Below are 24,721 nucleotides of genomic sequence, written 5' to 3'. Positions count from 1 at the left end.
AGAATGAGAAAGGCGTTTGATTTCCATGTCCTGCATGTTCCCGCACAAAATGTGATGCTTTCCACTGACTTTGCGCTTATTTTTTTTGCAGAGACCGGCGTATTCAAGGCAGCCAAGTTTGGCTACACCCAGCGGGGATATGTGATGCTACTGTACAACGGGTATGGCTTCATCAAGGACCGCCAATCGATCAATACCTGCAACTGGAAATGTTCCCTATTTCGACGATTGAAATGTCGGGCTCGAGCGATCACGAAAAACGTCGACGGAGAGCAGTTGGTGAAGATAACCCAAGCTGCTCACACCCACGATCGCAGCGAGTATCGGGTCGATATGTGAATCCAGCAGAACTCGGCATTTACTTGTTGCGAAATAAAATTCTTATTATTTACCATCCCAACCATGTTTTACTTGCATAAACAAATTGACTACAGGCATACGAACTGACATGTAACCCCTTTTTTCTAATTTCAGAGCCTCCGGGTAACTTCAAAGAAGCCAAATTCGGATATACTAGACGTGGGAAAATGATGCTCATGTACAACGGTTACGCTTACATCAAAGACCGTCAAGCTCAGAATAGTTGCAACTGGAAGTGTTCGCTGTCTGGCAAGCAGAAGTGCCGTGCCCGAGCCGTAACGAAGGCGATCAACGGGCGAAAGTTGATGAAAATTACCAACGCCGTTCATAACCACGATCGCAAGGCGTACAACTTCAACGTATAAGCGATTTAACTATTTAACTATTACAGGCATGATTCTATTTGCACAATCGAGGACCTAGATTAAAGGGCTACGACGGTTGCATAATCATGTCTGGCGATGGTATTCCCCTCTATTCTGCGAGTCACGTGAGTCTCTCTCACCGGTGAGGTGACAATTGTCTTGTGATACGAACCGGTGACAGAGTCACGTGACTCGCAGAATAGGGGGGATTATCTGCCTACCCACATACCTATCTTTAAATATGAAATAAATCCAATGAGTTCCATGGCTTTGCGTTTCAATCGGAGTGGCTTGTGGTGGTGCATTTTCTCAAATTGGGTCCCGTAACACTAACCTCACTTTCTATTTTGTAGAAACCTATTCCAATGCTTATTTTGGGCGGACCCGGCGAGGCTACCAGATGCTTCTGCACGAGGACTTTGGATATGTCCGGGAAAAACAGAAGCTCAACACCACCAACTGGAAGTGTTCCTTGCACGCCAAGTTCCGCTGCAAGGCACGTGCCGTGACGAAAGAAATCGAGGGACAGCACTATGTTCGCATAACGTGCGGTACCCACACGCATGCACCGCATGCCGGTCCAGACCGAGCGAAGGCCTATGCCGGCGTTGGCAAAGATGAAGACAACAATAGTACGCCGCTGTGACGGATTGCGGAGCAGAACTAGACTGGGGCGGTAAGTGAGTGTGTTGCAATGCACAGACAAACAGACGGCGGGCACTCGTCGTTTCATTTCAGTCGACTTCGCACTGTCGAACATATTTTGTAGTGTCGCATCGAGAACTATTTACCCAATCTTGAGTCTTGAATTTCTATGTCAGTAGCCTAAGCAAGTGTTCAGTGTCTGAATTATCTATTTAGAAAAAATTATATCTCTATATTATTCTCTCTGGCATTCCATTGAAATGTTTGAACCTAAGAGCCTTCAATATTCTTTGTACACCAATTTAGGAATCTCCTCTGGGAAATTCATAGAATTCAAACTACAATTCTTAATAATTCTCGCGTAAGCAATTGTTAGCAAAGCAAAGTCATTACCTACATTTGGTACATAGACCCTTTTAACATGTTACCTGGAATTTCCTTTAGGTTCTGAGTATTTTTTTTTTAATTTGTCAAAGATTGTTGGATTGTTGTTGGAAGGATTATTGGAATTTCCATGCATTTCTCGTCTCGATTTCTAGGTCCCAACATTTAAAAAATAGTCCAATATATTCAAAATATATCCCAGAATCTTAAAACTTTTACAAGGTCGAGATTTTAAATCATAAACACATGTCAAATTGTCTATGTCCGTAAACTTACCAAGTGGGAACATTGGTCTATTGTCTAGAACAGTAGTTTAGGTTCCAGAGTTATGAAAAATGTTCTACAGAAGTTTCTATGTTCGAGATCTTTATAATTGCTTGTCATAACAGTCCGAGACTTTGCACATTTTTCTCTGAACTTCAATTTTTCTCAAGTCCAAGATTTCTTGATAAATCCTTGACATCCCAAAATTCTTTCTAATATCCAATTGCCGATCTGAATCTAAAGTCAATTTAGTAAATGGTTTGTTTCCAATAACTTGAGGCGGAGGTAATGTAGGTTAGAAATGAACCAATTGATTATTCAATTTATACTGATTTTACGAAAACAAATTGATGGGATCCTTCAACCATTTGTATTATTTAAAATAAACTTGAAAAATGCTCATTATTGATAATATTTCGCAAAGCGGATTTCCGATCAATAAATGTCACTATTGGTAACTTTTTTATTGTCTAAAGTCACTATTTAGTCACTATTTTCGTCACTAAAGTCACTACTATTGTACCAAATTCCCACTACTGCTTCCGTTACTTGGATTTTGATGTCTGCTTTGGGCATGTTTGCTTCCTCGGTCGACACAGGCTTCAACCATTCAAAAACGGAACTTGCGCTAGTTGTTCAAATTCGTTAGTTTGGACACTTGAAATTGATGTCTGTGTTAGGAAACCACCAGGAGTATGGCTGCCATACTCAACTGGGTCTGATTTAGATGATTTTTCGAGCTCTTGACGAATCGTAAAAACGGGACCTTCTTCGAATTGCAAGAAACTTTGCAAACTTGTTTGTTATGGGCAATGATTCACTGGTAAAATTTTCAAAATGGCGTCTTTGAATTTTTTTTTCATAAAATTGTAGCTTGGAAACGGTACTTAGTATCGAAATTACATCTGTGACAAAGTTGTAGTACAACATAATGTTTTCTGGGGAAAATATAAAAAAATGGTTTTAGTAATTTCAAGTAAACATTTGTGGTTTTTTTTACTCAAAATGAATAAGACACATTTTTGTTTGTTTTTCGCAGAAAGACATTAGTTTTCTCTACAACTTTCCTCAGACGTCATTGTGATCAGCAATGCCGTTTCCGTGCTACAATTTTTTGAAAAATTTCAAGCACGCTATTTTCGAAATTTTAAAAGATTCAAGATGGCTGAATTTTAGCCTAAATGGGAATCATTAACCATAACAAACAATTACGCAAAGGTTCATTTAAATAGGAGGCCTGGAACTGCTCAAAACAGTGCGTGGTTCGCGATCTATTTGAATGTGAAAATTTAAATGCTTTTAACCGCGCAGGAAACTTACTTTACTCAGTGTTACAGTTTCAACGCGTTCGGTATGCTTTTCAAAAACGTCAAAAAATGCCTTCAACATTGTAGTTTGATTTGAATCAATCAAATCTCCACAATTTCTGACAATATCTTGGCTAAAATGGTTGGTTCCTTTAAATGATAATACACAATATCATGGAGCCTTTTGAGATCTCCAGTGGTAAATTGTCTAAATAGCTTTCACCACTGGATCGAACTTTTGCCCTACCGGTGAAGGCGAAATCCGCTTACAAGCACTTTTCAGAAAGGTTGTTCTAGTCGCTAATCTGCACCGTAGCAAAGGGGGTCGCGTGTTGCAGAATCATGCAAATTATTCGAAGCGCTAGGCTGAACGCTATTGCGTTGAATTGTTAATTATCAATACTTTTAGATATGTTAAGTTTAATAAACAATAATTGAGATTCAGAGAAATAAATACACTGGAGTCGCTCTTTACGTCGTGCAGAGTAAAACGGAATTGCGTAAAAACCGTGTAAATTCGGAAATCGGTGTTTAAATAAAACTTGTAAATTGCCAAAGCCGCGTAAAAAGCAACCCCAGTAAATATTCAAGACAAACATTGACGCTATCGGAGGGGATCGAAGTATGCTTTGGCCGCTAGTGGACGTGTTTATGTTTCGCTTGTTTCGTCTAAATTTTGAAAATATTCCTAAAGCTTGGTTTAGACAGGGCAAGTCAATTGATCAAGTCAGTTGAATTCAACTGACTTGACCGCGAATTGAACGTGTAAACCATGCCATTCAACTGACTTGATCAACTCACTTGAATTGAAAAAAGTTGAACCAGGCTCAACTTTTTAAGCCAATTGAATTCAACTGAGTTGATCATTTGACTTGCCCTATCTAAACCCAGCTTAAAAGTGTTGAACAACTTAACCTGAACAATGTGAAAATATGAAAGGATAGTTACCGAGCGCCGTGGAAATCCTTATCATGATCGAATCGTGTGCTGCGCTCATGTGTTATTTATATGCAACGGTTTATCACTTAGGTAAATGTGTGCCGAACCGAAGCCTTGATATTCTTGGACCGTAGGATTTGTAGTGATAGATACTGTACCTGGTAACCAGTTTGTAACCAATCGCTCAAGATGGAAAACACCAAATTTGTGAATTTTTACCCAGCAAGCAGCTGCAGGTGAAAAATCAACTGAACTAGGCTGAAACATGAAGATTTCAAGTTTTCTGGTGTCAAATTCAAAATGGTTATTTGGTAAACATTATAGAGCAAGACCATTCCAATATACTATGTTCGATATTATATATACCCTGCATTGCATTACATATAAATTCACCTAGTTCGGAGCGTTTAGTACGGTATTTCCACACATCCTTCGAATATTTTGATTCGAAATCGAATCATCTTTGCGGTAAATGCAACGCAGTAGGCCTGGCCCTTTTGATGTTTGTGTCATATCATCAATGTTGATAAGAAAAATGATTAGACGTTATCTAACCTAATCATTTTCCGGGATACTTTCTCGTACTGGCTGCGTTTGTATTAGATTAGATTAGATTAGAAGACAAACATTGAAGTTATCGAAATTTGAATAATTTCCACTGTCATATAGGGGAATTTACGTATTCTCGGCAACCAAAGCTGCGACCTTCTTTCTATAGCCTTTTTCTCGCACACATATGCAGTATTGGTTTGTTTATAATCTATTGCTGCCAGCTGCTCTAACAATTTCAGTCGAAAGAATTGTCAAAAACTGTTTTGAAACGCTTTTACAAAGCTCCAATCTTCTCTAGTGAGAGCGAGTATTGTCGGCAACGAGTTTTTCTTCGGCAACCGTTCCATTTGAACTGCATTTAAATCTGCTGTTCTATTATCGGCAACTCGAAATCAGCTACAATTTGTAGTGCGTGTGTTTCATTTCAAGAAAACCTTGCTAGATTGCTTTTTCTCAGTGGTAAAAATATAGTCAAATTGAAGCTGAAAGCATAAAGAATCGTTTGCATGCATTCAGCGAAGTGTTTTCGTGAGAAAATCCAGTGAAAATAGTGTTTCAATTTGGGTTGCCGAAAATAGTCTGGCATGCCGAAGCCGTCATTTCCCCTATTTAAAAAAAAAGAATGCGAATTTTCTAAAGAATTTATATAATAATTGAGAATTATCTGAAGTCCAGAAGAATTTCAAAGTAGGGGAAATGTATGTAATGTCGGCCTAAATGTCCCTAATTTGGGCCAATACATAAATGCAGCAATCGACTAAATTTTCAATAGCGGCCAAAAATATCCATTAGTACCGTCCCAATGACGCGTTCATCTAGATAAAATTGATTAATAGTAGATTTTTAGCGATGGCCCCAAACTTAGATCCATAGGCCAACATTAGAGCCATTTGCCCTAATTATTAATAAAGTAATAATTTAAGTTTTTTATTTTTTTTTTGCTATAGTGATTTTTAGTCGTGGGCTGGTTCATCACTCAATAAATTTAAGAGTCAAACCCATGAAAATTCTAACTAGAAAGCAGTTGTAAGAATAACAATATTCCAACAAATAGTAGTTTTTAATTGGCTTCCATGTTAGTTCTGACTCAGACATCTGCGGAGAGTTCGATAGGAATTATAAAGTTTTAAGGTGAATTCCAATTCTAAGAAAATTTGAACGGAGTTTTGAGTGAAATTCCAACGAAATTTTAAGTTCGACCTCACTAGACTGCACTGAAAACAAAATTAGGGTTTGAATTTAAAAATCTAATTGCATAAAATTTTAATGCTTTTACTATTTGTTTGTATTACTTCTGCGTGAAGTTAGCGATTTACATAGTTGAAGATGCCAAGTTTCAAATAACAGAGTTAAAGTGGTAATTTTTAACTATAGATGAGGAAATGAAAGTATATAGTTGATAGTTCCGTTAGAGTACGAGCAGGAACAACTTTTAGGAAGGTACTAATCTGGTTAATCATCTTTACAAAACTCCCCCGTTGGAGATGGATGGTGATGTTATTCCTCCAGCATATGTGCTCTCACCTCTCTTCCCATCATTCTCTGGGGGAGCGGAAGATCCGCACAAAAGCAAATAACCGAAAAGCGAAATGCAGCTCTCCAGCTTATCAGTTCAGCTCCGGATCCGAATCATCGACTCGAATGATTCACGGGGAGCTGTTTAGGATGACAACTCTCGATCCCATTTATTAGTTTAGACTACTTTTATGCAGTTTTAAGCACTACAACCACTAATTAACTATCCGATTTTGTGTCATAATTTCTATAATTTCAATGTGAGCTTCAAAAGAATCGACTCCTTTTAGTGAGCTGGATGGGTTTTATCCACTCAGCCAGATGAGCGTTTTGTCCACCTCTAATTTAAGCAGTCCCCATTTTTGACCCAAAATCGTCAAAATCGGAAACGATGTTCAAAAGCAAAAAAAAATCTAATTCATGTTGTCATAAATGGTTATTTTGAATATTATCGATTGCAGAGCCTAAAGGCTCGATATTATCATCTATTCTGCATAAGGCAATAATCTTCCATCGATCTGAGTAAAAAAGCAACTTAACACGTTCCACAATGGTATATTTGTGTAAAACGAAAATAATCGTTTCGCATTTGATACTCAAAATCATTCCCACCTAGATGATTATGAATATTGATATGACAACAGAACAGTCGATAATGAATACGCATCTTTTAATGAACAAAAACAATTGTTGACTGAAACTCAGCGGTTGCCTTGATCAAGAGCATGTTATCATGTCAATATTCAAATTCATGCAGGTAGTTGGTTGCCTTCAGTTTTCAGTTTATTTGAGTGTAGAAGAAATGATTTTTATCAGCACTGCTATAGATACTATAGATTCGATAGACCAGCGGAGGCAAAGTAGAATGTAGTCAAACGAACTGTCAGTTAAGGCTCAAGCGCAATGATAACGGTAGCGGAGCGGCCCGATCTGAGTAAGCCTACTTGTCGGATTGAAAACTAGTTAGAACCAAATCGACTTCGGTTAGGCATCTTGATGTCATTTGTGACATCTGTCAAACTTTCCGTATCCGTTCCGCTTTCACCCACATTGCGCTTGGGCCTTTAGTGTAGCCAAACGAGCATGACGTCATCATGGTGTTGTTTTGTGGGAGAAGTATTGTAATATTATGAGCACAAAACGCTTACCACACTCCGATTTATTTCGCGTTAAACGGAAGAAGAGAATATAACGCAAACCACTCCTCGATTCATTGTTGCAAAGAATTGCTTTGCAGTTAAGTTTGCATGCCGGCGCCGGTGGTGTAGTGGTAAGCGTGACTGCTTTCTAACACCCCAATGGGTCTGGGTTCAATCCCAGCCGAGGTCGGTGGGATTTTTCTGAGGCATAAAATCTCTGGTCACGTCTTCCTTCGGAAGGGAAGTAAAGCCGTTGGTCCCGGCCCATGTGTGTTGTTGTGAATGGGTGCGATATCCTACGCAGGTGTGGAAGCTGCCTTCCTGCACATTCGGTTGCCGTCAATGGATGGCAATCGATGTCCGTCGGTGATTGGCACTAGATTGCGGAACAGAGACCGACGTTAAATAAAGGAAAAGAAAGTTAAGTTTGAACTTTTGCGCATGAAACAAAACAACACAAAACTGCACAACGAAGAGCTCTATGATGGCATGAGAATTTTTTTCGGGATGCCGGTAAGATCATTTATTTTTCTTGCTTGCCAAAACAACTTTTTGTGCCTCCGCTTATCTATGGAATCTATAGTATCTATAGCCCACAATACTTTTCACATAACATTTACGTTAACGTCATGTAGCTTAAGCATATTCCCATTCTGTGGTCAATGTAAACAGTAAAGTAAATATTACGTGATATCCACTTAAATTGGAATGGATTTTCACGTAATTTTCATAAAAGTATCTAGTTTATTTCAGATTCACGGGATATGATTTAAAAATTCACAAAGTCAAAACATAGTTATTCGGTATTTTCATAAAATTTTCGAACTTTGCGCTTAACTCCATCCATTAGGGTTTGTACAGACTCCTCAGATACCGTGTTGACCGTCTTTGTCCTAATTTGGTGGAAGTGTTTTATATCTTTGATTCCTTGTTTCTTTCCAAAAAGCTTCCGCTTCATCAGAGCCCAATATATCTCGATTGGACGTAACTCTGAACAATTTGGCGGATTTGCGGTTTTTGGTACAATATTCATTTGTTTGCTTCGTACCACTCCATCACAGTTCTAGCAACCGGTGGAAACTAACGATTTGAAATTGGCTCACACTGGACTAGCCTATCGGTCCCAAATACATCGATGAACGAACCCCATTCTAGTCGAAATTCTAGTACTACACTATGTTTGTTTTGAGGGGTGCATCGGCCACACGTGCAAATTGCTTGCCAAATAAGGTTTCTATGTCTTTTTGATTATAGCAGACTAGAAATCCACAGCCTTGGAAGCTGCTTGAAATCCGCCAATATGTTTCATGGTCCATTACAACGATTACAACGCATGAAAACTTTGTCAAATATTCGCAGTACAAACATAGAGGTAACTCTAAGACCACTGGGTCCCGAAGAAAATCATTATTATTTTTGGCTCACTCAGTACCAGAACAACGGTCCCAAGCAGTCCCAAGCTATTTCACTCACCCCTGCATGTTCTGCATGAATCCACACACCCCTGATGTTATCTGTCAAACTTTCATAGCGAATCAAAACAAACATAGTGTAGTAATAGAATTTCAACTAGAATAGGGTACGTTAATCGTTTGCTTGGGACCAATAGGCTACTAAAGTGGTGAGCCAATTTAAAATCGTTAGTTTCGTATTGATTGTTGGTACAAACGTCGAGCCCGTGATTTTGCTGTAAAATACTGTTTGTCATTGCGATTGGAAACTGTTTTTACTTTATACGACTTCTGCCTCGAACGCTATTTTGATTTTTGGATTTGGACAAAACCAGGTGACATTCCTATTTTATGAGCCACCGTTCGAACCAGCCCAGTGGCAGGCGCGTAGGCAACATGTTATACCATGACAGCGGGCCCAGCACAGCAAAATGAACGTTTTGAGCCCGGGACATGCTGCCTACTGTCAAACGCTGCTGTTGGTATAGGCCTTGCCACTGGCCTGGTTCGAACAGAGAGATTTGGGTTTTCCTTCAATATCCTCTTCACTAAAGAGACTGAATTGGGTAAAGAGGCGACATCTTATACATTTGACAGGTCTTCTGCTCGATTGGAACAATTGGAACAACTATGACTTTGACTGATAATCGATTGTTCCAATTTTGACGTTTCGTGAATTTATAGCCTCTTTACTCTTCACCTTTCGGTCCATGACAGGATCAGCACATCAAATGTTTTTATGACTTCTCGGTTTCCTCTCGATCGTCAAACGTTCCGAAAATGATTTGAGTACACCGTGAACAGTGGATTTAGGTAAATCCATGTTTTTACAATCTCTCGCATTGACAAGTCAGGATTTGCATTACGTCCGTACGAAATTCGCTCGCGCACGTGTTTTTCATTCGTCGCCATCTTGAACACTAATCATGGAATGTAAACACCAATCATAGTATTTTTCATCAATGACTCCCAGCAATACCACTTCAGCGAAATTTTTCACTCCTACTTGCAATATTTCAAAAGTTACAGTGATTTGAAGGTGTCTGGACTAATGTGGATACAGACCTTCCATTTTGGCCAGGAAAAGAATATTAAAACATTTTTACAATATTTATGTTTAATAATTCGTCAAGAATTTCTCTATTTGATTTCATTGCAAATTTAACACCGAACGTTTCGTTGCCTCCAGGGCCATTCAGATTTTCTAATTTTGTCGAACTTGTTAACGGAATTCCTTTATGAAGAGCTTTTTGAGTGTGTTGAGTTATTTCTTTTTAATTCCGTTATAACTGCTTATCTTTTGACATCTTCTGCAATTAGTAGACGAATAACAATACACTCAAAAAGCTCTTCACCATTCAGATGTAATATCCGTTTGCGCTGTCTACTTCAGAGTTATGCTATCGATTCCAGTCTCTGAAATCGAAATAAAATGGCCGAATTTTTGCAGAAACGTGAATGATTGTCCATAAGAAACAATTATGCAAAGTTTCATGCAAATCAAATCAGAGGTTAATTCAAAAATTCATATACTTTTACTATTTAGCGTGGAACCACTCAAATACTTAGTTCCAAAATCGCTTTGGGTGAAAAAAAAAGAATGATACTGTAACTCAAAAAAAAAAAACAATAGATATCAGACCAAAATTTCGATTCGGATTAGCGGAGGAAGGGGCCAATGCGGAAATGCTTAAACAGCGATATTTTTTTCTTTTCTAAGTGCAACAGCTGTTTGTCTGTGGTAGGGGCTTGATCTGATCTTTATTAACTTTTTTTTTCTGTTCTTTCAGGTGATCACCATTCAGCCACGGATCTACTAGCCAAAATCGAAAATCACCATTGTGCAGTGTAACATATAACTCTGTTATCAAGACATTACCGGAATAAAGTTTAACGTTTAAAAATCCTTTGCGAATCTTTCTATCACAAATAGATTATCACTCATCTAGTACTTCACCAACTAACCGTGCTCATTTCCTTCGTTTTAGAGGATAAGCAGGGCTTTTCCCAGCGCGCTTACTACGAGTTCACATCCCGAGGAACGCAGTGTCTGGTCTACGATGGATACTTCTTCAGCAAGAACAAAACCAACGAAGGCGGAGTGCGGGTGAACTGGAAATGTCGCTACTACCAGCGCTTCAAGTGCAAGGCCAGAGCTCTAACCAAAACCATCAACGGATGCGACTACGTGAAGGTGTCCAACGCGGACCATACCCATCTGCGGGAATTGTACTGTAAAAACATCCGTCGAAAGCGTAGGAAAGCAACCGCAGTCAAAACGGAACCCGCCGGGCAGAATTATTAGGACTCGCCATTTTCACAGTTGCAAATTTTCTTGAAAATAAAAAGTTAATGCCAAATTTTCTAGTGATATCTCGGAAACCATTCGCTCTATTTAATAGTATATCTATTTCTTAACTAACAACGTTGTCTTCGCCTTTCAGGAGACTCGGAAAAACCGGCCGATCTGGAGCTGGCCCAGTTTGGATCGACACAACGGGGACGTCCATTGTTGGTGTACAAGGATTACACCTATATTCGCAACGGCGAATTCTGCGGCACAATCAACTGGCGCTGTTCGGCCTATAGGAAGCAAAAGTGCAAAGCCAAAGCCATAACGATCAAGCACAACGGTGAGGAGTATGTAAAACTGTCCCATCCGGTGCACAGCCATGCCCCTCGGGAAGGCAACGATCTAAGCCATCATCGTAAGAAAACGCTGGAAGGCGCGGATTATCTCCGATCGGACGGGGTGGACGATGACATATTTTTTGCGTAATTAAAATTCAATTTCGGACCAAAAGTGTTGCTGTTTCATTGAACCTGCTATCTGTAACATCTAGTACTACACTTGTATGGTTGACGTTACTCACGCTGTTATTTCTATCGACAGGAAATATCATCTACGTGCTATCTAAGCGGGGCACTAAGCATCTGTTTTACGATGGAAATACGTACACACCAAACGAACGACCTTACCCCGGTCAGCGTTCAAGAACGTGGAAGTGCACATTGTACTACCGATTGAAGTGCCGTGCCAGAATTGTCACTAGTGACGTCCACGGGTTGCCCAAGTTGCGAGTAGTCGTGGCCGAGCACACCCACGAGAAACTGTTTCCTCACTTGAGCGACAAATTCCGCAGTCTATTCTAGTCCATCGAAAATCTAGTCCAATATCAGTGATCTCATTTTTTGTCGGTTAGCAATAAATGTATATGTGTGTGTGTATGTGCATATTAGACGAAAACGTGTCGTTATTAAGCTCGTTTTCATATTCATCAGCTTATTAGTGGGGAAAGGTTATCCTAATCTAGAACGTTTCGAATCTTCTTTTAGAGTACTTTGACTGGGGTCCGATCAGTGCGATCCGGTTCGTGCATTTCCCGCTGAAAAACAAAGTGGTCACAAAGATCTTCCACCGGGGTTACTCGTACTGTCGCAGTAAACAGGCCAACCAAACGAGCTACTGGGTGTGCGATCGGGCCAAGCAAAGCAAATGCCGAGCCAAGATCACCATCTTCGACGAGCAAAAGGTGTACAAAGTGATCAACTCGAATCATTCTCACGATACCATACATTCTCGTTACTACCGTCAATAAATTCAAAACAAAATTACCTCTAATCCTGTACTTCTTTTGTTTCACCGATTGGATGATGATGTTCCTGTTTTCTGTATTACTAATTCGTTTACTTTTCTAGATATTGCCTACCTGTCAGCGCCCCCTACACTTTCGTCCTTCAAGCATGACTTGAATGCAGTACCGAATCAGTTTCTGGTGAAAGTACAGCAGGAGATTCATATATTCACCGTGGTAGGACAACGGGGCAAGACTAAGCTGCTGATCGAAGGCTACACCTACATTGTCAACAAGAAGTGCAACGGAAAGTTGTACTGGGGCTGTTCCAAAGCGGTGCCCTTCCGTTGCCGAGCTCGGCTAATAACGGATGATTGCAACTTCTACGATGTGACGTTCAAGAATCTTATTCACAACCACCGGCCCGATGAAACGAAGCCGCGATAGATCGAATAGTATTATCATAACGAGTGAGAAATAAAGTTGAATTCCCTACATGACCACATCTGTGTATGATTTGTGCAGCAGTACTAGATTGGACACTGAGGCAGCTTTGTAGCTAATATCGTTTCAAATGTATTTATTTCAGAGAAGAAACCCCGTCTTTCGGGAGTGCTGAATCTAGCGGCATGGACCTTCACGCCGGGTCAGCGGGGAAAGCCGAAGCTGGTGATCGAGAACAATTCCTTCTTCCGAACCAAGGGAGACTCGCAGCGATCGTACTGGTCTTGTTCGGCGTACAAATCCAAAAAATGCAAGTGTAAATTGGTGACCCATCGGAATAGTTTGATCGTGAAGTATACCCACAAGACCCATTCTCACATGGACGAGTTTGGTGAGCATGCCAAGATCAACATAGTCGATGCCGACATCAACGAGTTCTATGATAAACCGGTTGGCGGCGCTGCATTCGATGTGAAGAAGGAGTCACCGTTTTGATGTGTTTTGTTTTAGGAATTGAATAAAGTGACATATTTTGTAATTAATATTGATGACGTTAAAGTAAATTGTAGTACTAGATTGATTCTGAGAGGCAGGCGGAAAATATTCGTACTGACCTTTTTGCGAACTTCTTTTTAGGAAAGCGAAATGTCGTTGGAGCTCAAGTGGATTACAAGGGGAAGGAGGTGACATTTTCGCCCAGTTGCCGAGGAATGCCAAAGATGCAGCTGAATGGGTACACCTACCATCGCAACACGGGGAACGCTACCAAAACTTATTGGATATGCGAGCGGGCGAGAAAGTTCAAATGTCGTGCCAGGGCAATAACCTATCGGGGCACGGGACGAATCACCACCAACGAGCACTCGCACAACCACATGCAGGGGTGCTAGATTAAAGACTGTATGTTCGAAATAATGACAAATTTCTGTAGTTGAAATGCAGATTGAATAAATTGTCATGGCTGGTATTGAAACGTCTACATCGTAGTACTCGATTGATGTGCTTTGTACGGTTTGCAAGCAGACTTTCTTATACAGCTGTGTTTCTTTTATAGGCAAACGGGTCGTCGTTGGAGTTCAGACCGATTACAAGGGTCAAGAGGTGAAATTTGTGCCAAGTAGCCGAGGAATGCCGAAGATGCATCTCGACGGTGGATACATTTACCTTAAACACACTGACAAGGCCAACCGGATTTACTGGGTTTGTGAGCGAGCGAAAAGGTTGAAATGTCGTGCCAGAGCAGTAACCTATCCCGAGAGCGGCCGGATTACCATCAACGAGCAAGCGCACAACCATTTGCCGGGATGGTAGATGTTGTGGAATAAATTGTAAGGTTTTTGAATGAAGTTTACATATTGAAGTACTGGTAGATTTGTGTCCGGCTTGGGGATGATAAAACTTATATTTCTTGTCGCTTCATTTCAGATAAACGAACAGCTCCTGGAGGACAGATCGAGTACTAAGAGGGGAATAATGGACATTATCGCCAAGTATTCGCCGGGATGCCAAAGGTGAATGGATGCTCTAGGGTGCCAAGGGAATGTATAGGATAAAAGTGACCATCGAATGTTTCAGACAACAATGTTCATTGCCTCGAAAAACGACCCTATGCAAGATTTCGTCTCAATCGAATGTGATGTTTGGGGTGGTGTAAAATCGTCACAGTTTGAACTTTTTTCAGGGTGACCAGTGAACCGGGAAAACCGTCAACTTAGATGACAAATCGGGAAAAAAATTACTGAATCTAAAAAAAGCTGGAATTCTCAGGGAATCTTGAAATTCTCGTCAATCCATTTAAAAAAATCATAATAGGATAAATTAAAGTAGAACCACGATAACACATTGAATATTTCTCACTTTAAAACATCGTCACTGAAACATTACCGCCATCTGTTGAGTACAGTGTGGTGGGTAGTACGCTGAACAGATGGCGGTAGTTTGTGAACGTCAAACGCAATGGAATTGACTATGCACGCCACAGGTGGCGTTACTACCAACTACGGTACTTTTAAATTGATCGTTAAATGCTTGTTCGATGAAGAACTTGCGACTGTTATGTCTGTTTGTTTGTGGTAGAACCTTCTCAAGAATTTCAAAAAATTAGATTTAGCTTCTGGAACAACATAAATTATGAAACTTGAATTGTTGTTTATGGTTCTGAATCTTGAATAATTGCTACAGATTTTAGACCTAGAATTTTTTTTTTGAAACCTAGGCCCTAATAAAACTAGACTTGGGGAAATTTTCAAGAATCTGGAATGGAAATTCAACATTAAAGACGTCGGAAATTTAATGTTTTCCAAGAACCTAGATTAAAAATATAAGGGCCTTGCAAAAGTTTCTCCGCTTATGAACTTTAATGAATTTGATAAGAATTTCCAAGCAACTCTAGGGATAATTTAAAGGCAATTCAGAGGAGAATTCAAAGGAAAGAGTTAGGAAAACTTGACATGAAATCTGAGGATTCATTTCAAGTTAGTTCTGTTGTATTCCAGATGAAACTTAAGAAAAATTCCAAAGAAGTTCTTAGTACAATCCCCCAAGGGAATCCTGAGTAGGATTCAAAGAAAATTTCCAAGAGAATTTTAAGGAGGATTCAAAGTAGCTGCCCAATCAAGTGATGAAATTGGGTTGTTAGTGAAAACCTCAAAAAAATATCTTCCATTTACAATTCCACTTAATAAATGTTTGTATCCATGACAGATTTCTATTTAGACTACAATGTGCAGTATTGACCAGTGTTAATTCACTCAAATTTAGGATTCCAAGCGAGTTCTGACTAAGTGATTGGTATAGAGTAGGGATGGCAGAATAATTGATATTTTTCCGCTCTCAATATTACGCGTGATAGTGGAGCAAAATATCATGCTTGATATTGATTTAACAAGCTCCTTTGACATTCCCCCCAATATCACGTGACTATTTGTCACCGGTGAGGTGACAATTGCCACCTCATGTGAGGTGACTCTCCGTGCAAATCAAATGGAGTCACCTCAAACGAAGTGACAATTGTCACCTCACCGGTGAGAGAGAGAGAGTCACGTGACCCGCAGAATAGGGGGGATTGTAAGACAACTTTACACAGCTGAGAGTTGAATCGCCGCAAAAATGATTCCGTTGCACCTCGTTTTCTTAGAAAGAGAAGGTATAACAATGCTATCTCTTTTTGCTCTTCACCGATGGCAGACTCGAAGCGACTGCTGGCAGCCGTTCGGGTGTAAAGCAAAAATCATGACACTCAATCTCACCACAGTTTGATGAGATTTGCAGCTGGTGAGTGGTGAGTGGTGGTGAGCAGCTCAGAAACTGCGATATCACAGCTTGCAATATCAACCGCTTGTTGATTTTTGTCAACGAAAATCAAGCGTGATATTGTTCTTGGGTGAGATTTGATTTTTTGAAATTTTCCCAACACTGAGTATGGAGAACTCCAAGGTACTTGTGAATTGAATTCCACAAGTTATGACTGAGAATCCAAAGGGAATTCTGAAAATAATTTAATGAAAATGTTGACGATGATTTCAAAGGAATTCTAAGGAAATTTCCTATAAAGCTTTGAGGTAAATTTCAAAGGAATACGTAGGAGAGTTTCAATGCTATTACTGTCATCATTTTATGAGAAATCAAAGATTAGTTCGTAAGGAATTCTGAGGAGCATTTCATGGAGTTTACAGGACTGCTCTCAGAGAAAACTCCGAAGATAATTCCATGGGAATGTCAGGAGATACTTAGCGAATACTGAGGAGAATTCTTTGGGAATTCCTAGTTAATACATTTCGAGATGATTCTAAGGAAATTCTTGATAAATTCAATAAAATCCTGTGAAAGACTTCAAGATGATTCATGATTGAAAAAAAAATGTTGGCCCACTACAAATTATTAAGATTTTTGGACTGGACTAGATTTTTGAAATTCTCCATTGTATTAAGATAAATTTAGATTTTTATTATTTGGAGGAATTTTGAGGAGATTTTAGTACGAATTTCAGCAATAACTCCAAGATATTTCAGAAAAAAAAAATTAAAGGGAGTTTTAGAACTTTAAGAGTTTGGACGTGAAGAATGTTTTCGTGGATTGAGGGTGGGCTCTTCTCCCTGCGTATTGGAATGTTCTTCTACATGGTGGCTAGATTTGGGTTCTGGATGTATGAACTTACTTCTGAAAAGAGAATCTCTATCGCTTGTGCCTCGGCTTACGGGCCCGCCCACCGTTTTGGCCCTTCACACAGGAGTATGATGAGTACGACTAGAAAACAAAGCTTGATCAAATCATGTGGTAAGAAAAGTCCATTGCTATGTGCAGGCGCTTTTTTACAATAGGTCACCGGTCATCATCATCATCATCATCATGAGTTTAGAGTAGAAATTTTAAGTAGCTTTGTGGTAAATTCCAAGACGACGAGTATTCCAGGATCCGTGAAAAATACCAAGGGTATTGAAGTTTGAGGGTACAACTCCAGAGGAATTCTTTCAACTCATTTATTTTTGGGAAATTTCAATCGACTCACATATTTTTGTAGACGTTATGCTTCTGATTATCTGATTATTATATTGCATATTACTATATATCAAAACTTCGGGATAAGCAGGGACCATCAGGACACCCAATTGGGTTCTTTAAGGGTATTGAGGTAAATGCATATTCGTAATCTGCATTAAAAATGGAAGCCAAACCCAAAATTTCATCAATTTTGGTACACTGGAACTATTTTATATAAGTACGATTACATTTGCAAAAATCATCTTATTAGCGCCCCTCAGTGTCACTTTGTATGGGAGCGAGCTGTCAGTTTGTTAGTTTAGTGTCAAACAGTGAAGTTATTATTTTGCTTTAAATCTTGATTTAAAAATCAAGATGAAAGTGTGTGGGTTCGAAAAAAATATCGCTGTGGTCAGAAAACGAAGCTCTTTAAGATGATGTATAAAAACGAATACATTTTTCAAAATTAAAGAACCCAATTGAAGCTATTTGGATGGGGAGAGTGAAGATGCCAACTCCATGTTGCTATAATTTCTTGGATAAAGAGCGGGCTCTTCTCCCCAATCATTTAGGCGTCTTTCTGTTGGGTGGCTCGTTGTTTGGCCAATTGGCTGATCAAGTTGTTGGAAGGAGATTCTTAATTGTCCCAAGAAAATGAATAGGTGAATTCGTTGTTGGCCCTTCATGCAGCGATTTGCTGATGACAATCAGAGGTTCAACAGTGAGAAGAGCCCTCAACTATCGGACTAGTTCCCATGCTACAATGACTGGTAGATCACTATAATCGATGATGATAATCATCACAACTCCAGAGGAATTCTTAGAATAATTTTAACGGGATTCCGAGGATAATTCCAAGGTCATTACGAAAGCAATCCTAGAGAATTTAAGGAAATTAGAATTTCAGAAGAATTAGAGCAAGATAATTCAGAACAAAATTTCAAGACAATTTTGACTTGAATTGCTTGAGAATTCTAAAGGGAATTCAAACGAATTTCAAATATAATTATGGAAGGAAGCTTCTGTGAATTCTTAGACAAAAGCTTTAAAAATTGAAGAAAATCTAGGAATGCAGAGAATTCTGATATTTTAAAGGAACTCCCAGAGAGAATCTCAACTTTATTTTAGAATAATTCTGAAATAAACTCTGTAAAAGGAAATTATTCCGTGAAAAATATCAAGGGCATTGAAGTTTGAAGGTCCAGAGGAATTTTTCGAATAATTCCGAAGATAATTCCAAGGGTATCACTAAAGAAAATTCTCGAGAATTAAAAAAAAAATGATTTCCAAAAATTTACCAAGTCCCAGAAGTCGGTTTTCGTATAAAAAAAAAGTTTTTGAGTTAACACTATATCTCGACATTTCATGCATTTTTAAGTCATTTGACATAGCAGATTTCCAAAAATTCATCAAGTCCTAGAAATCGATTTTAGAAAAAAAAAACAATTCTTGTTAAAACTGGATCTCAAAGGTAGACACATTTTTAAGTCATTTGGCATAAACAAAAATCGATTTCTGAAGTTTCAAGTATCCTAGGGTGCCACGGACCATATACAAAATATTCATAGCCTCAATAAAAAGGCGCTATGTAAAATTTTGGATCAATCGGACATGATTTAGGAGTGTTGCAAAGGGGTCAAAGTTTGACCTTTTTTCACCAAGAAGTCTCAGAACAAAACAGTAGGTTTTTCAAAAAACAATGTTTCTTAGAGTTAAAACTAGATCTAGAGGCTTCATGCTTTTTTAAGATATTTGGCATCAAAAATTTGTTTTCGATTTCCGAAATTGCACCAAGTCCTAGAAAGTCGATTTTCGACAAAACAAAAATTTGATGTTAACACGACGTTTCATGCATTTTTAAGACACTTGGCTTAAAAAAAGTTTTAAATTTCCGAAATTTCATGATATTTTTCTGATGAACTAATTTCAAACTTGAAACTACCAACAATCAATACGAAACTAACGATTTTAAATTGGCTCACTACTTGACTAGCCTATTGGTCCCAAGCAAATCGATTAACGTATCCCATTCTTGTCAAAATTCTAGTACTACACAATGTTTGTTTTGATTCGCTATGAAAGTTTGACAGATAAAATGAGGGGTTATTGGATATTCCTATGTTTCGAGGGGTGAATCGATTAGCTTGAGACCGAAGATAGTACCAGAGCTGAGCCAAAAAGTTGAGCTCGTTTCTTCGGGACCTTCTGGTCTTAGAGTTACCTCTATGAAACTACCGTGCGGCACCCCTAAATCATGACCGATTGAGCCCAAAACTTTTTCAAGGCAATGAACATTTTGTGTATCGACAGTTAAAAAAATGCGATGGTTTCTTTTTCCCCATACATTTCATTGGCACCCTAATGGATACATCTACCTCCGTGAAACTGCCAAGTCCAATAAGGCGCCTACTGGGTTTGCGAGCGAGCGAGTAAATTGAAATTTCGGGAAAGATCACCATCAACCACCAATGACTTGCAAAGGCTTATAAATTAAATGAGGAAAAAGAAACAGTAATTTGTTTTGTTATCAGCCCATTTCACATTCACGATGAACACCAGTATACCTTTGATTCCGAAACACACGCACCAACTGTATACTAAAATGCTGCCCATTCAATCATTTCAGCTAAACAATCCTCCAGCGGTGGTGAAATCTGTGTTTCCTATGGCAGCTCAGAGGTAGCCTTTACCATTAGCAGAAAGGGGAAACCGAAAATTATATTCCGGGGTCAAACCTATTTGCGCAACAGTGGGAATGCCACGAAAACCTACTGGATTTGTGCGAGAGCGCGGGACACTAGATGTCGATCCCGAGCGATTACAGTCAAAGGATTACACTTCGTGACGATCAGTGAGCCACAGCATAATCACTGATTCTGTTAATTCAAATAAAATAAAGATTGCACAACAAACATTTCTTTCACTTATAAAAAAAGATAATGCGTTATGGTCTACTGCATCACCTGCTTACTAACCATCCTTCACATGTATTTATTTCAGATCCTACGAAAAAGTTCAAGCAACTGGTATTCGTAAGTGGCCCTCGGGGAACGCCCAAGCTGATCGTGGACGGTTATTCTTTCATTCGCAACAAGGGAAATTTCCGAACGACTTACTGGCGTTGCTCGAAGCTCCGTTCGCTCGGTTGCAAGGCCAAAGTGGTAACAGCTCGGAATGACAACACAATATCGGTGACTACACCTGGCCATTGCCACATGCCCGATTACCAGCAGTACACGTGATTTCAGTTAATAAAATCTAAATCCAAGGACAACTCCAAAGCTTGTTTCATTGTGCGCTACTTAGTTTGTGTTGCAACATGAAAGTAGTAATATATAAACCTTTTTTTCAATAGGGAACCAATGGAAGGAAGACGTCTCATATCTTGCGAAAACGAAGTTCACCTACATCACTGGCCAGCGAGGAAAACCGAAAATCGTGTACCAAAATCATACCTACATCTGTTCGAAACGTCTGAAGAATCGAAAATATTGGACTTGTGGCAAACAGCGCTCACAAAACTGCCGGGCACGACTGATCACCGATTCGAACGACTCGAAGTTCTTCGGCCGCAATCTGTACCACAACCATCCAGTCGACCTAGACATGATTAGAAAATCGGTGTTATATTCAACACAATAAAGCTAAAACTGTCATCTTTCTCCATTTCCTAACGTCCACTGTACATTTACTAATATGTCTTCGATTAAAACTATGACACTCCTGAAATTGACGGCTTCCGGCATTACGTTTCCTCTCAGCTTATAGGTCTTGGAAAACTGTTTGAAGATCTAATCTTTCCTCATTTTTATCCTCAGATTTTAAAGCTTACTTCGACTCGCTGGAACCGATCATGGCGAAAAAGACCATAATTACCCTTGACGATCAGGAGTTGGATTTTGTCCCCGGCCAACGCGGTACCAGTCTCCTCCGGATCAATGGTTACTGTTACGCGAAAAACAATAAAGCTCACAACAAGACCTACTGGGTGTGTCGTACTAGAATGCAACACCGAGCCTGCAATGCCCGTGCCGTAACAACGCTGAAAAGCAATGGACTGTACCGGATACTCGTGACCAATCCCGTGCACATTCACGAGCCAAACAACAGGTGGAACACTCCCAAGACCCAGCAGCTGTGGAAACCTAAATTCTTGCAACCACCTCCACCTTTGCTGGAGGAAATCTACACGATCAGTTCTTTCGACTCAGATTGAAATATAAATAAAAGTGTGACATCAATCTCTCTCTTTTTGCCGTGCCTTCTTAATGGCCTACCATTCTAGTACTTCATCCCTAACTATCCATTGTTTCTTTCAGATCTTCTCCACCCGCTGATTGAATTCGCTCTTTCGGCGACACCGTCTCCAGTGCCACCCCGATCACCGTCTCCACCAATGCCGACGGCTTGCCGGCCAAGCAGATCCCGGCGCCAGCACAAGGCAAAACCCCTCGTTCTGGACGATCAGTCTCTGGTATTGTACGAATCGCAGCGCGGCAAGTTCCTTCTGGTGCTAGAAGATTACACCTTTTCCAAAAACAACACCGTCGGCGACACCACGTACTGGGCCTGCCGGGTCGTCACCAATCACGTCAAATGCAAAGCACGTGCTAGTACTACACGCAAACCGAATGGGCTGTACCGCATCATGCTGGGCAATGCGGCGCACAACCATCCGACGAAAGTGTCCCGCAAACTACTTGTCCAATCCGGCAGCGATCCGAACGTGTATCATATGAATAAATTTAATGATTAGATATAAACCTCAACTGTTGTACAAACATTCTTTGTCTCATTACCAAAATCGCTCTTTGCAGGTCCTCCGATTAATCTATTACTTCTTGTTATTTTTTTTTAGTTTTGGCGGAACCCGAGACGAATTCGACATCCAAAAAACAACGTACAACCAGAAAATCTGATTCAGCCGGAGGAGAACGCAGCAAACCCAGAAGCAAACGAAAGCAAGCGGAAAATGTTATTGTGGAGGAAATTCTAAAACGACCATCGGAACAATTGGTTCTGGTACCCTGCGTGCTGGGTGGAATGAAAACTTGCTATCAGGACAATTACTTCGAATTTCATTATGCCAAAAGTGGCTCCAAAATTTATCGATGTGTTAATTTCACCAAGGCCGGCTGCCTAGCAAAGGTTCTAGTTCATAACGGTCAAGTTTATCCGATTGTTGAAGGTCATACGGGCCACGCCTGAACAGCAAATGCCTTAAAAATTCAGAATAAATCTACGTTGCCTACACCGAAATGATGACTGATTCTAGTTGTAGTACTAGATTTTTTTTACACTGGCTGCATATTGATGATCATCATGAAGCATTGTAACTAATTTGAATTTTCGTTGCAAATTACAGCTAGCCCGCGCCATACAACGGAAGACCATCAGGTTCTCTGGACACGAACTGTAATAACCAAACCTCGCGAAGAACCAATCATAACGCTGATCTGCAAAGCTTGTAAGTATATTGCACTTTGCACTGGTCTAGATCTCGGTTTTAATTTTCGTTGTGAATTGCAGCAAATGTTCGTCAGAAAACGGATGACTACCGGCATAATCCGGCAGGTTTTGAGCTGCCGGAACCAGTTCTTCCGGGCGTGTCCGCAATTGCCAAGTCGCGTCACGAACCAATCGCGAAAGTGATCAACAGAGATTGTAAGTACATAATACAGAAAATATTTGATTTGATAACGTCATGACATTGTTTAAGAATTCATTCGATGGAAATTAGTGAACTTTATGGAAACGGGTGTAGGTAGTGAATTTATTTTCCAATAGGGGAAAAATCTACTTCGCCCATACCCGGCCTGTTGAGCACAAAACATCAAATATATCTATTATTTCGCCGTGAACGTGTCAAACAAACGTTTGATATGATGCTTCTATTCAATAGCTCCAAGACGAAGTGTTGAAGAACGCAAAATAAGATCAAGAAAACAAAAGGCGCATTTGAAGTTGAAGTGTACAAAAGGCGCACACAAATTCACTTTTTTTTTCGTTAGATAGGCCAAAGAGAATCCCAATGGCGTTTCAATAGCTAATAGGTCCCAGAAAACCCGTAGGCCAAGTTGAACCGCCAGAAGCAGGTTTACATTTTCAACAATAATGGAATGGTGTTCCTAATAAACAAATACCATAATCGAACTGTAATACGGATCCCACAAATGGTTTGGATGATACCCCGAACAGCTCTGTCTTAAGCTGGGTTTAGACAAGGCAAGTCAAATGATCAACTCAGTTGAATTCAATTGGCTTACAAAAAGGCATGGTTTACACGTTCAATTCGCGTTCAAGTCAGTTGAATTCATCCAAAAAACCAATTGATCAATTGACTTGCCCTGTTTAAACCCAGCTTTATGGTTATTTTTATTAGGGGTAGTTAACCCTAATTGCAATTAAAAGCGTCACTGTGCGTTGATATATGCACAGCGAACGACCCAAATTTGAGTTTAATTAACTCATAAATTACATAAAGTGCAGGAACTCAGCGATGAGTAAATTTGGCTAATGTTTTCCAGGTTTGTCCATGAAAAAATTCCCGAATTTGAGAAAAGTAAATATTGGAATCACTCAGTTGATTGGTACTACTCCTAGACTGAGTAAAATTTTCGTCCATTTTCCTCATTTTTCGGCAGATTTTTGAGGTTTTCCACAGGAAAAAATGAGGCAAATTTACTCATCGCTGAGTTCCGGCACTTTAAGCGGTTATGAGTGGAAAATCAGGGCATCTCAGGGAATTCAATATTTAACCTGGAAACTCAGGGAATTTTCATTATATACAGGGTTTTTTTTTCATTTTGACTCAATACTAATTTTTGAAGAGGGCGTAAGCGTTTTAACATATAAATTTTTCAAAAAATTCGAACTCTAAAACCGTTTATTGTACCAAAATTGTGTCTGAGAAGAAATTGTAGAGAATTTATTGGACTTTAAAGGAAAAACATATACACGACGAGGCTCGGTAGCTCAGTGGTTACCGTTTCTGCTTACTGAGCAGAATGTCGGGAGTTCAATCCCAGGCCCCTCCCCTTCCTTGCAATTTTTTACTTTGCCTTATTCTATACCCACTAGATTTTAATGAAAAACAAATTCTTCTTTAACACCGATCGCATCACTTACCACAGTGTGGGTCCTGATCTAAAAATAGAAATTGGATGAGTGCGCGCGCGTGTGTGTGTGTGTTTGTGTATTATAATCGCTCTACCAAAAAAAAACGATCCCAGCGTGTGCGTGCAACCTTTCCCCACATCCAACATCCCAGTGATTTCTCGTGGAAGCGCAGAGGATTTCTCG

At 39.7% G+C, this 24,721-nt stretch overlaps 1 protein-coding gene across 30 annotated transcripts in view; it reads left to right on the top strand.

Moving 5' to 3' along the window:
• The window catches only part of LOC135697439 (modifier of mdg4-like), a 130,665-nt gene that overhangs the window by 58,750 nt on the left and 47,194 nt on the right, over window positions 1-24,721 (top strand). Inside the window, exons 5-6 of one of the 30 annotated variants that reach the window (XM_065217124.1) lie at window positions 22,785-22,886; window positions 22,949-23,083. The exons of 13 other annotated variants lie outside the window; for them this stretch is intronic. In XM_065217124.1, coding sequence (XP_065073196.1) covers window positions 22,785-22,886; window positions 22,949-23,083 — 237 coding nt within the window. Of the gene's footprint in view, window positions 1-91; window positions 351-474; window positions 741-1,078; window positions 1,387-10,909; window positions 11,242-11,365; window positions 11,725-11,814; window positions 12,084-12,257; window positions 12,536-12,620; window positions 12,963-13,085; window positions 13,459-13,576; window positions 13,846-13,994; window positions 14,267-20,419; window positions 20,694-20,774; window positions 21,077-21,237; window positions 21,649-21,738; window positions 22,193-22,277; window positions 22,654-22,784; window positions 22,887-22,948; window positions 23,084-24,721 lie in introns of those variants that run through there. 16 more of the 30 variants (XM_065217136.1, XM_065217129.1, XM_065217132.1 and 13 more) reach the window with 16 other exon arrangements.

The sequence above is a fragment of the Ochlerotatus camptorhynchus genome, unplaced genomic scaffold (genome assembly GCF_037179485.1).
Source record: "Ochlerotatus camptorhynchus isolate MF236.1 unplaced genomic scaffold, CSIRO-AGI_Acam_v1.1 ptg000070l, whole genome shotgun sequence".
Taxonomy (NCBI): Eukaryota; Metazoa; Arthropoda; class Insecta; order Diptera; family Culicidae; genus Ochlerotatus; species Ochlerotatus camptorhynchus.
The sequence above is the reverse complement of the archived record's forward strand: the minus strand, read 5'-3'. Positions and strand labels throughout refer to the sequence as shown.